The 14,750-nt window shown below is 50.2% G+C and overlaps 2 protein-coding genes across 2 annotated transcripts; one reads left to right on the top strand and one right to left on the bottom strand.

Annotated features, from left to right (window-relative positions):
* The first annotated feature begins 327 nt into the window (after positions 1 to 327).
* On the top strand, positions 328 to 720 carry LOC134376124 (histone H3.1t-like). Its single transcript, XM_063094789.1, has one exon. The coding sequence runs from the start codon at positions 328 to 330 to the stop codon at positions 718 to 720; it is 393 nt and encodes a 130-aa protein (XP_062950859.1).
* Positions 721 to 4,118: 3,398 nt separating this feature from the next.
* LOC134376123 (uncharacterized) lies at positions 4,119 to 13,356 on the bottom strand. The gene is given in 2 exon segments (XM_063094788.1): positions 4,119 to 4,203; positions 8,318 to 13,356. Coding segments are annotated over 2 exon segments (5,124 nt in total).
* Between the last annotated feature and the right edge of the window lie 1,394 nt (positions 13,357 to 14,750).

Genomic DNA, 14,750 nt, shown 5'->3' with positions numbered 1-14,750 from the left:
ACAGGCTCCAGCCATGGAGAGGAGGGAGAGAAAGGGGAGCGCTGAGACTAAATGACGGAGCCTGCAAGCGAGTGATGACGTCCAGCACTCTGGCTTACCCGGAACAACCCCCAACACGCAGGTGCCGGCTGTCGTGGCCAGGACTGTGAGGTGGGAATATAAAGAGAGGCCGCCCAGCATGAGCGCCTCAAGAGCCAATCAGAGCATAGCCCGCCGTCGCGCCACGCGGCGGCCAACCAATGGGAGCGCTGCGGGCTCTATAAAAGCGAGAGCGCTGAGGCGCTCAGCGCCAGTTGGAGCTGAGGCAGCGGGAGTCCCCTCGTGGTCATGGATCACACCAAGCAGAAGGCGCGGAAGTCGAACGGCGGCGGCAAGGCGCCGCGGAAACAGCTGGCCGGGAAGGTAGCCCGCAAGAGCGCACCGGCCACCGGCGGTGTGATGAAGCCGTACCGCTATCGGCCCGGCTCGGTGGCGCTACGCGAGATTCGCCGCTACCAGAAATCCAGCGACCTGCTGGTCCGCAAACTGCCATTCCAGAGGCTGATCCGAGAGGTCGCGCAGGGTTTCAAGACAGACCTGCGCTTTCAGATGTCGGCCATGATGGCGCTCCAGGAGGCCTACGAGTCCTACTTGGTGGGGCTGTTTGCGGACGCCAAGCGTGTCACCGTCATGCCCAAAGACATGCAGCTGGCCCGCCGCCTCCGCGGGACGCCTTTCTAGGCTCCACGGGCGATCGCCCTGAGGTCCTGTCATTCCAAAGGCTCTTTTCAGAGCCACCCGTTTGGTACAGAAAGTGGCTGTAACATAGCGGGTTTCCGGGCATCCAGGGGGCTTCTTTCGGCGGTCGGAGCCGGTTCTGTCCTCTCTGTTCGCTTATCAATTAGGTAGGTAATAAACCTAATGAGGTGTTTGCGGTAACTCAGCCATGCCCATTAGGTTACGAGCCCCGCTAGTTGTCTGCACGAACTGGAGCATCTGTTCAGACGGCACCCTAGTTAGGCGCGCGCTAACTCCCCTTAGTGTCAATTAGGTTGGAAGCCTAGTGAGTGGGCGCATTGTTAACGTGGCCCATCTGCTGTGGGGCTGGTTAGAGGCGTGTGTGTTCTCACCTCATCTCCAGTTAGGCCAAAAGTCCAGAGTCACGTGTTAACAGCCTAAGTGGAAGGAGCTGCTCTACCCCGGGTAGTTAACTTCCTGAGCAGTGTCTGGCATGGATGGCCCACATGCCGGCACGTTGAAACAGGCTTCCCAGGCCTGCAAAGTAGACTGATAATCTGGGGATGAGGGGCGAGGAATCAATTTGAGGAGAAATCCTGTCAGCAGGCTGGTTAGCCAGGAACCCAATAGTGGCGTTTAGGTCGGGATAGCTTGAGAATGGCTGTAAGGATACAGATGTAAGAATTTTCTTTCTTGAGTACAAATTACAATTATTCACTAAAGGCTTTATTAAATTAATGGAAGCCAGGCACTGTCTGGTGCTGGGAACACAGAGTAAAATCCATTCCCTACTGTCACTGGCCACTCGGTTTTCCAGGGGCTTACAGTTGAGTGAAGGAGGCTTGTATTGCATGTAGAAGCAATGATAGTAAAAAGTGCTCTTATGAATAGCAAGGGGTGTGAGTAAGAGGCTCTCAGAATGCAATAGTGGGATTTGGAAGCCTCTGAGCCCGGCCTATATCCTGCCGACTCAATTCAAACGCTATAGCAACTAAATGAGTACGCACACAATTAAAATCTCCACTTTTCGAATGTACGTAAGTAAGCTGATGACAAATCCTTGAAGGACTGTCCAGAAAACGGTACGCAGAGACTGTTATAAACAGAAGCAGACTAATAATATAGTACTCAAGGAAGCCTTTCCAACACACACATTTGTGTTACATCCCCAGGACTGTCTGTGCCGAAGGGGCACAGCTCTGCACTAGGCAGTGTTAATTCTGAGCAGAAAGAAATGGACCTGTCCAGGAAGCGCAGCAGGACTGATAAAGCCCAGCAAGGGTTTTGCGTCCAGGGGTTTGCAGGCAACATGCATGTCAGGTCCCATGTGAATCCTTGACTCAAAACCATGTGGACCCAAAGCTGGAGAGGCGTGCTGAGAACTGGGCAGGGTGGCCAAGGACAGGGATGCACCCACTGGGCCCCATGGGGATGCCTTCTCACTCTCCAGATACCATGCCACCAACTTGGTGGTGCAGAGAGAAGATGACTTGAGAAAAGCTGGAAGAGGAGAGAGCACTGAGGAGAGGCTCGGGTTCTCCCCCTAGTGATATAACTGGGGTCGCTCAGGAAACAGCTTCTAAATACAGAACAAGTAACGCTGCCCTCTGTGGTAGGAAACAATTGCTTGAATGTTTTTAAGTTAATTGCTTTCAAGTGTTTGTCATGAGAACCAATTTAGTCTCACCTGGAAAATTTGAATCATTTCTATAAAAATATGAAACTATTACAATTAGGACTGGGGCCTTTGTTGCTGTCCTGCCGGTCCTACTCGTGGGAATAGTAAGCTGAAGTGTAGACATTTGTTCCCCTTTTACTGAATTCTTTGAGCCCCTGAATGCTACAGAGACAGCCTCAGAGTGGAGCGTTTACCAGCAGAATGCAGCGGAAACCCTGAAAATAAACAATGGAAGGAAAAGAGGGCTGGGCATCAGAGGAAAGAATACGCCACCCCAAATATGCCAGGTGGGCATGTGGATTACCTTGAGCTAAAGGCACTTAAAAAGGCACTTCTGTTTCCTTCCTGAAAGCAGGGGACGTGACTCCCATGGGAAACATGCCCCTCCTATACCAGGAGACAAGAAAGATTCTTATCACCAGAGATGGGGACTTGAGGCTGAGAAAAATACACACCTTGTTAAAATGTATCTTCATTTAGCCTCATATAATTTAGTTACTTTTTTACAAGTCACTACTCTGCTCAACCTGGTATGTAAACACGTAGGCCGAACCACTTTCGGGGTCTTCATTTTCCTGTGAAGGTGCCCTGGTACATATAAAAATGCAACATGTATGCTTTTCTCCTGTTAATCTGTCTTATGTCGTCTTACTCTGTTTAGGTTGCTATAACAAAATACCATAGCCTGGGTGGCTTTTAAACAGTACAAATTTATTTCTCACAGTTCTGAAGGCTGGAAGTCATAGATGGGGTGCCAGCAGATTTAGTTTCTCAAGGTCATTTCCTGGTTCACAGATGGCAGCTTCTTCATGTGTCCTCACATCGTGGAAGGGGTGAGGACCCTTTCTAGGGTCCCTTTCATTAGGGCACTAATCCCACTCATGAGGGCTCCACCTCATGATCTAATCACCTCCCATAGCCCCAGCTCCTAACCCCATCACCTTGGGGTTAGGATTTCAACATAGGGAATTCAGGGGAACACAGACATTCAGCCCGTCACAATCTGGATTTGTCTTTACACGACACAATGGACTTTCCTGACTAGGAGTCAGGGTTGAACACAGATGCCGTGACCCTGCTGTCCTGTTTCCGGGGGCCCGTCTTCCTTTCCGTTCAATGGAGCACACTATTTTTCAGGAGTGCCTGGTTCTTTCGTCTTCTCTGCAATGTTAATAACTTCATGGGGGCTGGAGGGAGCAACATCACACTGAAAGAGTGCCACTGACCGTCACAGTGAAGGGACAGCCACCTTGTAACTGTTTAGACTTGGTTTCCGAATTGACATGGCTGACATTTTCACTTCAAAATTTTATTTATTTTTAAAAAGACAATCTATAGAAATGGTATAAGATTTAAGAATTTCAAGAGTTTATATAGTGAAAATTGAATCTTTTTCAATTGGAGGGGGTTTCTCAGCCCTTAATTTTCCCTTCAGATGGAGTTTCTTGTATATTTTTCAAGAGGTGCATATACAACCATCTAATTATGACTTTTTACCGAAATGTGCATATATGTTGTCTGACCTGTCTTTTAGTAAACCTAACAGCTTACCAGGATACATAAGAGCTTTCTGATTCTCCTTAATGATTTTATAGTGTTTCCTTTTCAGGATATTAAGGCTGTTTCCAATTGTTTTACCATAAAGGAAAGATAGCATCTCAGCCCAATAACCAGGGGTCCCTAACAGAACATTAATACTGAAATCCTAGGCTGATGCAGTATTTTAGCAAGTATTTGTTGAATATCCACATTTTGCTGTGGGGGGGGGGGACGAGGAACAGGCGGAGACCGTGTAAGGCAAAATAACCCTTTCTTTCAGAACTTCATCCTCTGTCCTTCTCTTTTTTTCTTTTGCCACTGGGATCAAAACCCTTGACCTTGGCACTGTAACACTGTGCTCTAACCAACTGAGCTAACCAGTAGCCCCATTCTCTGTCTTTTTCAAATTCAAATGTATGTAAATCTTGTTAATGGCTAAACAAACCTCTTGCCAGTGTGACACCTCAGGAATATATCCTGAAGGAAGTTGGAGCTATTTCTGAAATGTAATTGTAGAGAAGGGAAAAAAACCTCTACCTTCTTAGGTTTGTAACTGGGGCCTACAAAGTAAACTGACAAAAGCCAGATTAACAGGAGAAAAAGCATGCACTTTTCATCTTAAGTTTTTAATTTTACATGCACGGAGGCTTCAGAGAAAAAGGAAAAACCAACGATGCTGTTAGGCTCAGGCACTCAGATACCATTTTTAACAGGTGATGAATTATGGGAAGGTGACTAGGGCATGCATAGGAGACAAGGGTTGTTTAGCAAGGATTATTTGTACAGACTCTTCTTGGTGCAGAATTTCCATCTTCTGAGTGGCCATAAGAACTCCCCTAGAGAGGAGATTTCCGGCAGTCCTCATTTCTCAACGTTTCTGCTTTTAGTTAAAGGAAGCTCCAAGAAGGTTTCTTCAATTGTCTTCAGCTCAAAATAATCCCCGTGCCTGTGTACTCATAGCATATGTTGGGATGGCACACTCTGATCTCCTTCATAATCATCGAGGAAGACAGCACCTTGTGGAGGACACTGACATTAATAAAACACTTGTATTTCACAGGGCCATAGCCTATAGCATAGTAGGACCAAAGTCCTTAGTTTAGCAGGACTAAAGTCCTGTAGTTTAAGTCATAGCCCAACTCTTTAGAAAAACACATGGAAATGCTAAGATTGGGAAAAACCAGAAAAACTTTCAAAGGACTGAAGTCTTCAATGTAGATAAGAGAATTGAAACACAGCAAAAGTGATTGCTCTGGGGGCAGTTGCCCTTGGTGGTGCTAAACCTAAATAATGGGAAAGTATGTGAACTAAAACCTTCGATTCTATTCTGCTAGTTAGTGGTTGGGGGATGTTCCACATCTTACCCTCAGCTGTTTCTTTGAGTTTCTTAGGGAGCTAAGCACTGCTATAGTGATTATTTCATTGTTTTTGTATGTCACATAGCTTAGTTCTATTACTCCTTTTGATGGTAAACTTCTTGAACTATTTTAAGTTACACCTGCTTTAATGAAGATTGTCATGTAGCCAGTTTGTTTTCACTATGACTGATTAACCCCCTGTGTTTCTTCTGAAACTTTCTTGCCTGTACAATAAAAGCTGAGAGAAAACCTGACCCAGTGCTGTGCCTGGGACCCTGCTCTCTTGAAGGAGTTCTCCCTGCAGACAGACACTTCAGGCCTCTCAGTGCTCTGCATACGTGAGCTCTGAGTAATCCTTTGCATCTCAGTCACTCTACGAGAGGTGATGACAACACTCCATCTTCCAGCTGCCTGGAAGGAGATGGGCCTCACTTCAGATGTCACCTGGTGAAAGACTCCCAAAGTGGGTAGTCAGTCAGTTCAGGGAGACCCTCCCAAGGAACAGCGAGACCACGAAGACGGATGCAAACAGCAAGAGGTTTATTTGAACACACGGGTACCCGGGCGACACAGTCTTTTGGAAGACTGGCGCGCCGAGTGAAGCTCCTGGGTCCTTTTTATAGCAAAAAGCGCGGGTACAGAAGCGAGAAGCGAGTTTAATTGGTCAGTTCAAATAAGCGCGGGTACAGAAGCGAGAAGCGAGTTTAATTGGTCAGTTCAAATAAGGCCTGGGGTGAGCTTCGGTTATGTGGGAGTCCTTGAAACAGCTGAGGGGCACCCTGGAAACTGGTGGGAGTCCTTGAAACAGCTGAGGGGCACCCTGGAAACTGTTGGGAGTCCTTGAAACAGCTGAGGGGCACCCTGGAAACTGTTGGGAGTCCTTGAAACAGCTGAGGGGCACTCTTGAAACTTTAACTGACTTGTCTATTTCTGGGAACTATCCGCCCTTTGCCTCGGGCCGGGGCCCAGGTGCATAACCACAGATATCCTGTTCGTTATCTGGTCTCAACCTCAGGCTGTACTTTTCCTATGCTAGGGACTTTTAACCAGGGTAATGTTTTGTGCCTTGCAAAATGGCGTTACTACGGCTAGCTTAAAAAGTTCTTTCTTCATTCCCCCATTTCTTTTGTGGATAGCTCTAATCTTAGAGCGGAGTTAAAAGTTATTTTCATTATCTATAGTCTGATATTTTTGTCTAAGAACCAGGACTTTAATTGTACTTATTCTATCATTGATGAATTGGACTAACCTGTTGATGACACAGGGCCCCAGAATGAGCAACAGAAGAAGGAGTACTAGGGGCCCGGCGATGGTTGATAGTAGGGTAGTGAACCAAGGGGAGCTATTGAACCAACCTTCAAACCAGTTTTGATCTTTTTGGCGCTCTAACTGTCTTTTATCTAGTCTTTGTTTGAGTTTGGCCATGGTGTCTCGTATCACACCTGAATGGTCTACATAAAAACAGCACTCCTCTCTGAGGGCCGCGCAGAGGCCTCCCTCTCTTAAAAACAGTAAGTCAAGGCCTCGCCTATTTTGGAGTACTACCTCAGATAGAGAAGTCAATGAGTCCTCTAACTTGCTGACTGAATCCTGGAGGGCCCGGAGGTCAGTGTCCATGGCAGTCTGGAGCTCGGTTAGGCCCCGCTGGAGGTCTATAGGTCCTTTAATCAGAGCAGCCGAGCCGGTACCTATACCTGCCACAATTCCCAGTAGGACAGCTAGGGTAAGTGTGAGAGGTTCTCTCTTAAACCTGGGATGAGGGTTGTCATAGGCCTGCAACAAAGTTTCTTCAGGATGGTAATAGATGCGAGGAATCAGCTGAACCTGGACACAGAAATCCTTAGACTGATTAAAAACTGAGAGGGAAACGCAAGGGGTGAGACCGGTGCTGCAAGCCCACCAGCTATGGTTGGAGGGGAGAAGGTACTGATGGTCCCCGGAGGAATTGATGGATAGGGTCTGGTTGCAAAGATGTTGATGGGTAGAAGGTATTGTTCCTATACATAACCCTTGTCCTGTGACCTCTGTGAGAGTAAGCTTTCCCTGGGTCCCCCAACGGCAACTCTCGGCGCTGGTATAATTGGCCTCTCCCAAAAAGGCTATTCCTTCATAGTAGGGGGGGCTTATGGCCAGACAGAGCCAGCAATGCTCTGTGGCGTTCGGGTTGGTGGCATTTAGAGCTAGGAAGGCCCCCTGTACAAGACCAAAGAGCCTGTCACCCGTGGTGGGGGGTAGAGTGCCTGGTGATAGGAGGCTCTGTGTAGCAGTGCTCCTTTGTGCCGCGGGGGGGGTTGCCTGCTAGTCATTGGGTACAGCTTGTTGCTAGGAGGTCCCTGTTCTGCAAGGACGGGGTCGGGGCCCACTGCCACAGTTGGCATATTGGTGATATCTAGGCGAATGGTGAACAGTACACCTGGATCGTTTCCCGTCAAATAGAACCTTAGTCCCCAGGTTCTTCCTTGTGCCCAATCTCTGGAATTTTTTCCTTTCTCTGTGAATTTTATTTTAAGGGGGTTACACCAGCCGGTGTTGTCACAGTTTTTACTGCTATCGTTACGTTCTACAGTTATGAGGTCCCATGAGGAACTAGGTCCCCAGTAGACTGTCCCCGTGGTTTCACAACCCCATTCTTTGCAATATAGGGATTCCAGCCCTCCGCACCTTCTAGCTTCTGAAAGGGTCCGGCCATCCCGGGGGCACACGTAGAAGGGGGAAGCGGCAAGCCTGTTTCTAGCTCGGGGATAGCTGCACCCTGGGACCCCCCAGGTGATCTGATTATAAGCTTTTGTGTAGTCTGAATCAGGGGGTCTGATCTGGGCCTAGCCCGATGCTATGTATCCCGGGATATCCCAGGTCTCAATACCCGCCGCCAGGGCACATACATCAGGTTTAAGATCGGGCCACCAAGTCCAAGGCGGCTGGGTAGCCTGTTTGGTCCAGACAACTTCTCCAGTTTGGGACAGTACCTTCCAGGTGAGGATCACAGGCCGGTGGGGGTTCTTACCCGGTGGACTCATTTTTCCGCCGCCGAATACGCAGCTTAAGAGGATGATCAGTCCTTTCCAGCTCCCAGGTCTCGTTTGGTGCCGGGGGTGGTGCAGGCTTGAGATGGGAAGCATGGACCCAGGCAGCGATGCCATCAACTTTTACTGCGGTCGGGGTGGTCAGCAATACCAGATACGGGCCTTTCCACCGAGGCTCAAGGTTGCTGGGTCGATGGCGTCTGACCAGCACTCGGTCTCCGACCTGGAACGGGTGGGGGACAGCTATGGTACCGGGCTGATATGTCTCTTTGATCTGGTCCCAAATCTGGGTCTTCACAACTTCTAGAGCCTTTAAGTGGGTAAATAAGACAGGGAGAAAATTATCATCGGGACCCAGTGTTTCTCCCAACTCAAGTATGGGGGGGGGTCCCCCGTAGAGGATTTCATAGGGAGTTAGACCGAACTGGCCAGGGGTATTCCTGGCTCTGAACAGCGCTAAGGGAAGGAGGGCCACCCAGTCTTTTCCACCGGTCTCTAAGGCCAATTTAGTTAAGGTCTCTTTGATGGTTCTATTCATTCTCTCTACTTGACCTGAGCTCTGGGGCCTATACGCACAATGTAATTTCCAATTTATCCCCAGTTGTGTGGCTAGTCCCTGGCTTACCTGAGCAACAAAGGCTGGGCCATTATCTGACCCGATCACCTTAGGGATCCCGAAACGGGGCAGGATTTCTTCTAGTATCTTTTTACATACAGTCAGGGCCGTTTCCGTTTTGGTAGGAAAAGCTTCTACCCATCCAGAGAAAGTATCTACAAATACTAGCAGATACTTGTTTCTATACCGGCCAGGCTTTACCTCTGTAAAGTCTACTTCCCAGTATACGCCGGGTCGATCTCCCCGTTGTCTTTTTCCGGTCTCTCGGTAGGTGGTAGCCGCATTAGTCATGGCGCAAGCTGGACACCGATTGGCGACTTCTTGAACAGTGGACCGGAGGTTCGGGATGGAGAGGCTGGTGCGGCTTGCCAGTTGAAGGAGCTTTTCTGGTCCTAAGTGTGTTAGCTGATGTAACCGCTGAATGAATTCTTTTCCCTGGTCAGGAGTGAGCTCTCTTGGCTTGGTCCTAGCTTGAGCAGGCTCGATTGGCTCTTGAAGCTTTGTAGTTTTTGTTAGCACCTTGACCGACAGGGCGGCTTGTTTTGCAGCCTCGTCGGCCCTCCGGTTCCCGGCCGCCACAGGGTTATTTCCTCTCTGGTGGCCTGGGCAGTGGATAATGGCGACCTGCTTAGGGAGGTAAATGGCCTCTAGCAGAGCCAGAATTTCTTGTTTATTTTTAATGTCTTTTCCAGCAGAAGTGAGCAGTCCCCTCTGTTTATATATTGCCCCATGAATGTGAGCAGTGGCAAAAGCATACCTGCTGTCCGTGTAGATGTTGATGTTTTTTCCTTCGGCTAGGCGTAATGCCTGCGTCAAGGCTATTAGCTCGGCCTTCTGGGCTGATGTCCCTTCTGGCAGGCTGCTTGCCCATACCGTCCGTTTGCCATCTACGATGGCGGCCCCTGCTTTCTTCTTACCTTCCGCAATGAAGCTGCTACCGTCTGTATACCAGGCAGGCACTCCGGGCAATGGCTGGTCCTTCAGGTCCCGTCGAGTCCCAGCTTCTTCAGCAAGGATTTCTGAGCATTGGTGTACTGGGGTGGATTCTGACTCGACTGGTAGTAGGGTAGCTGGGTTCAGGACAGCAGGGGGCGCGAAAGATATTCTTTCGTTTAGCAGCAAACTCTGGTAATGAGTCATTCTGGCATTGGTCATCCACCGATTGGGGGGCTGCCGCACGATACTTTCGAGGCTGTGGGAAGCAATCACAGTCACATTTTGCCCCAAGGTTAACTTATCAGCGTCTTTGAGGAGGAGTGCCACTGCAGCAACCGCTTTTAGGCAGGTTGGCCACCCACTGGCCACTGGATCCAGTTTTTTTGATAGATAAGCTACTGGCCGTCGCCATGGTCCTAGGGTCTGAGTAAGCACTCCTCGGGCTACACCGGCTCTTTCATCTACGTACAGAGTAAATGATTTGGTGAGGTCTGGGAGAGCCAAGGCGGGGGCAGACAGCAAGGCTTTTTTTATGTGGTCAAAAGCCTTTTGATGCTCCTCAGTCCAGGTAAAAGGAATGTTTTCCCTTGTCAGGGGGTACAAGGGTGCAGCCAGGGAAGCAAACCCAGGAATCCAGAGCCTGCAGAATCCGGCAGTACCCAGAAATTCGCGGACCTGCCTGGGGGTTGTGGGAGTAGGGATCTTCATAACTGTAGCTTTCCGGGCCGGGGTCAGCCATCTTTTTCCCCCTTTGAGCAGGTACCCCAAATAGGTGACCTCTTTCTGGCATAACTGGGCCTTTTTAGCTGATACCCGGTACCCCAACTTACTCAGTTCCTGCAAGAGCTTTTGTGTCCCTCTTTTGCAGCCTTCATATGTGGGAGCTGCCACTAGGAGGTCGTCCACATATTGGAGTAATATGACCTGGGGGTTGAGAGCCCTAAAAGGAGCTAGATCTCGGTGGAGGGCCTCGTCGAAGAGAGTGGGAGAATTTTTGAACCCCTGTGGCAGCCGTGTCCAGGTCAGCTGACCTGTGTTACCTTTTTCTGGGTCTCTCCACTCGAACGCGAACAGTGGCTGGCTGTTGGGGTGTAGTCTGAGGCAAAAAAAGGCATCCTTGAGATCCAGGACTGAGTACCAAGTGTGACTAGGCGGAAGGGAACTCAGGAGGCTGTATGGATTTGGGACCGTGGGATGAATGTCTTGCACCCTTTTGTTAATTTCTCTCAAGTCTTGGACTGGCCGATAGTCATTGGTCCCTGGCTTTTTTACTGGTAGCAGAGGGGTGTTCCAGGGCGATTGGCAGGGCACTAAGACCCCTAGGTCTAAGAACCTTTGGATGTGGGGTCTGATGCCTTCCCGGGCTTCTTTAGTCATTGGATACTGTCGGACGGCCACCGGTGAGGCACCTGATTTCAGCTCTACTACTACTGGTGGGACGTTATTGGCCAGTCCCATACCTGTCTTTTCTGCCCATACGGTGGGAAAAAGTTGGAGCCAGGATGGGTCGATGGAGGGAGAGGCCGGCTTTTCATACAGCCGGTATTCTTCTTCTAGGTTTAGGACCAGGCACATGGTAGAGTGATCTCCCCATGTTACTTGTGGGCCCTCTGTGGAAAACTGGATTTGAGCCTTTAGTTTGGTCAGGATGTCCCGGCCCAACAGAGGAGCAGGGCACTCAGGTATGACCAAAAAGGAATGGGTCACTTGCCTATGTCCGACCCTTAAAAGTCTCTGAGTGGTCCAGGGGTAGACTTTGCTGCCGGTCGCTCCTACTACGACTGTCCGCCTGGACCCTACCTTCCCCATGGGTTGGGTCAGCACCGAATGTTCAGCCCCGGTATCGACCAGAAACTCGATGGGGGTCCCCTCCACTGTCAATGTTACCCTAGGTTCGGGGAGGGGGTCCGAACCCCGACTCCCCTAGTCATCTAGGGATAGAACCTTGGCTTCTCTGATGTTCTTTTTCCGGGGACATTCTCTTGCCCAGTGACCCTTCTCTTTACAGTACGCGCATTGGTCTTTGTCTAGAGGGGGTCTTCCATCCCTAGGTGTTTTCTTTGCCCGGTTGCTCAGGTTCCCTGTCTGCCTATCTCTAGACCCTCTTTCACCTACCACTGCGGCCAAAATCCTAGTTAAATTTTTTTCTTGGCGTTTATCACGCCGCCTCTCTCTCTCTTCTGTCTCTTTTTTTTCTCTTTCCTGTCTTTCTTCTTCTGTTTCTCTCTTGTGGTACACCTTTTCTGCCTCCTTTACTAAGTCTTGTAAGGAAAGGTCTTGGAGCCCCTCTAGTCTTTGTAACCTTTTTTTAATGTCTGGGGCTGACTGGCCGATGAAGGCCATTGTGACCGCAGCCTGCTGCCCCTCAGAAGAGGGTTCAAACGGAGTGTACCTTCTATAGGCCTCCATTAGGCGTTCTAAGAAAACCGAAGGGGGTTCTGCCGGTCCCTGCAAGACCTCTCTTACCTTGGCCAAATTGGTGGGGCGCCGGGCTGCCCCTTTGAGACCTGCCACTAGAGTCCGGCGGTAGACCAGAAGACGCTCCCTACCTTCGGCCGTGTTGTAATCCCATTGAGGTCGATTGAGGGGGAAAGCCTCATTAATGAGGTTCTCGAGTTGTGTAGGGGCCCCGTTATCCCCGAGAACGTTCTTGCGGGCCTCCAGAAGAATCCTTTCTCGCTCTTCAGTGGTGAAGAGGATCTGGAGTAGCTGTTGGCAATCGTCCCAAGTGGGCTGGTGAGAGAACATAAGGGACTCAAGAAGTCCCGTGAGACCTGCTGGTTTTTCAGAAAAAGAAGGATGGTTAGACTTCCAATTGTAAAGATCTGCTGAGGAAAAAGGCCAATACTGCAAAGGGACCAAGCCATTTGGCTCAGCTGGGGGCCCTATGGCTCGGAGGGGCAAAGCTACGGTGGAGTCAGGACCGGAGCCGTCTCTCGGACTGCGAGGTTGGCGGCTCCTAGTCCCCGCAGCCGGTCCCTCAGGGCTAGGATCACCGGGCGCTCGGCCTGGTGCCGATCTGTTTCCCTGAGGGGCCAGAGGGGGCAGCGGAGCCGCCGGGTAAGGTGGGGGTTCAGAGAGAGAAAATAGGTCATCTGGTGTCGGGAGGACGGGGGGTTGGGGAGGGGCGGAAGGCTTCCTTGTAGGTGGCCTTTGAGTATTTTCTGATCCCGAAACAACAGCGACTTTGCTGGAGGGTGGCACCCAGGGAGGGGGATTCTGGGCGAGGTCTTGCCATACCACGACATAGGCAACCTGGTCCGGGTGTCCTCCGGTCTCCTGAAAAACAATCTTTTTAACTGCAAAAATGACAGAAAGGTCAAAGGTTCCCTCTGGCGGCCAACCTACGCCGAATGTGGGCCACTCAGACGAACAGAAAGTCTGCCATTTTCCTTTTTTGATCTCCATGGACAGATTGTGAGCCCTGGCTTTGACATCTTTCCAATGATCTAGAGTAAGGGAGAGAGGCGTAAGGGCACCTTGCCCCATCTCGAAAATTTCCAATAGGGGAACGACGACGCAAAGACCTATCACAACTAAGACAAAAAGAAACCAGAAACGGCGACGAGACCGAGTGCCGTAGAAATAGAAGAAAGAGTCCGATGGCAGAGCGCGCCTCCCGAGACGCGGTGAGACCAAAACACAATAATCCTCTGCCAAGGGGTCCACCAGGCGTCCCTGGTCCTCCCCTGATCCTGGGACGTCTCCCAGGATTGCCGGGTGGCGAGCCCCCGAACACGTCTGTTCGCTACCCGCACTTCGCTCCCAGAGCGACTAACCCGGAACAAACTGAAACCAAAATGCGCGCACTCAGAAAGACAGTCAGAGTCACAGGATTAGACACAGAAACGAGACACAGAAACGAGACACAGAACGACTGCTGGCCAGCTTACCTCCCGTTGGTGGGTCGGTGGTCCCTGGGTGGGGGTCTCCGATCCCGGACGAGCCCCCAAATGAAAGACTCCCAAAGTGGGTAGTCAGTCAGTTCAGGGAGACCCTCCCAAGGAACAGCGAGACCACGAAGACGGATGCAAACAGCAAGAGGTTTATTTGAACACACGGGTACCCGGGCGACACAGTCTTTTGGAAGACTGGCGCGCCGAGTGAAGCTCCTGGGTCCTTTTTATAGCAAAAAGCGCGGGTACAGAAGCGAGAAGCGAGTTTAATTGGTCAGTTCAAATAAGCGCGGGTACAGAAGCGAGAAGCGAGTTTAATTGGTCAGTTCAAATAAGGCCTGGGGTGAGCTTCGGTTATGTGGGAGTCCTTGAAACAGCTGAGGGGCACCCTGGAAACTGGTGGGAGTCCTTGAAACAGCTGAGGGGCACCCTGGAAACTGTTGGGAGTCCTTGAAACAGCTGAGGGGCACCCTGGAAACTGTTGGGAGTCCTTGAAACAGCTGAGGGGCACTCTTGAAACTTTAACTGACTTGTCTATTTCTGGGAACTATCCGCCCTTTGCCTCGGGCCGGGGCCCAGGTGCATAACCACAGATATCCTGTTCGTTATCTGGTCTCAACCTCAGGCTGTACTTTTCCTATGCTAGGGACTTTTAACCAGGGTAATGTTTTGTGCCTTGCAAAATGGCGTTACTACGGCTAGCTTAAAAAGTTCTTTCTTCACTGGCTCTGAATTGCAAAACCTCCCTGAAGTACTGAATGGGTGGTATCCACTCAACTTGATGAAAGGGTGAGGTTGCTGTTCATCTTTTCAGTCTCTTAGTGAGTTGCCTGTGATGCGCATGATGTTCTGGTTTAATGCTTACTCAAAAAGAAAATGGTTTTCTTTCTCTTCTCCCTCTGTGGAGGGGTTTTCTGGGTTGGGGAGAGATTTTGTTTTTTGTTATATTTGCGCAATAGGCACAGATGTACCTGAGGTCAGAGTGGA

This window comes from Cynocephalus volans, chromosome 4 (assembly GCF_027409185.1).
Source record: "Cynocephalus volans isolate mCynVol1 chromosome 4, mCynVol1.pri, whole genome shotgun sequence".
Classification (NCBI taxonomy): domain Eukaryota; kingdom Metazoa; phylum Chordata; class Mammalia; order Dermoptera; family Cynocephalidae; genus Cynocephalus; species Cynocephalus volans.
Note: the sequence above shows the minus strand (reverse complement) of the source record. Positions and strands in the feature narration are given on the sequence as shown.

What these genes read in the sequence shown, in the direction of transcription:
- LOC134376124 (XM_063094789.1), top strand. Translation starts at nt 328, where the DNA reads ATGGATCACACCAAGCAGAAGGCGCGGAAGTCGAACGGCGGCGGCAAG.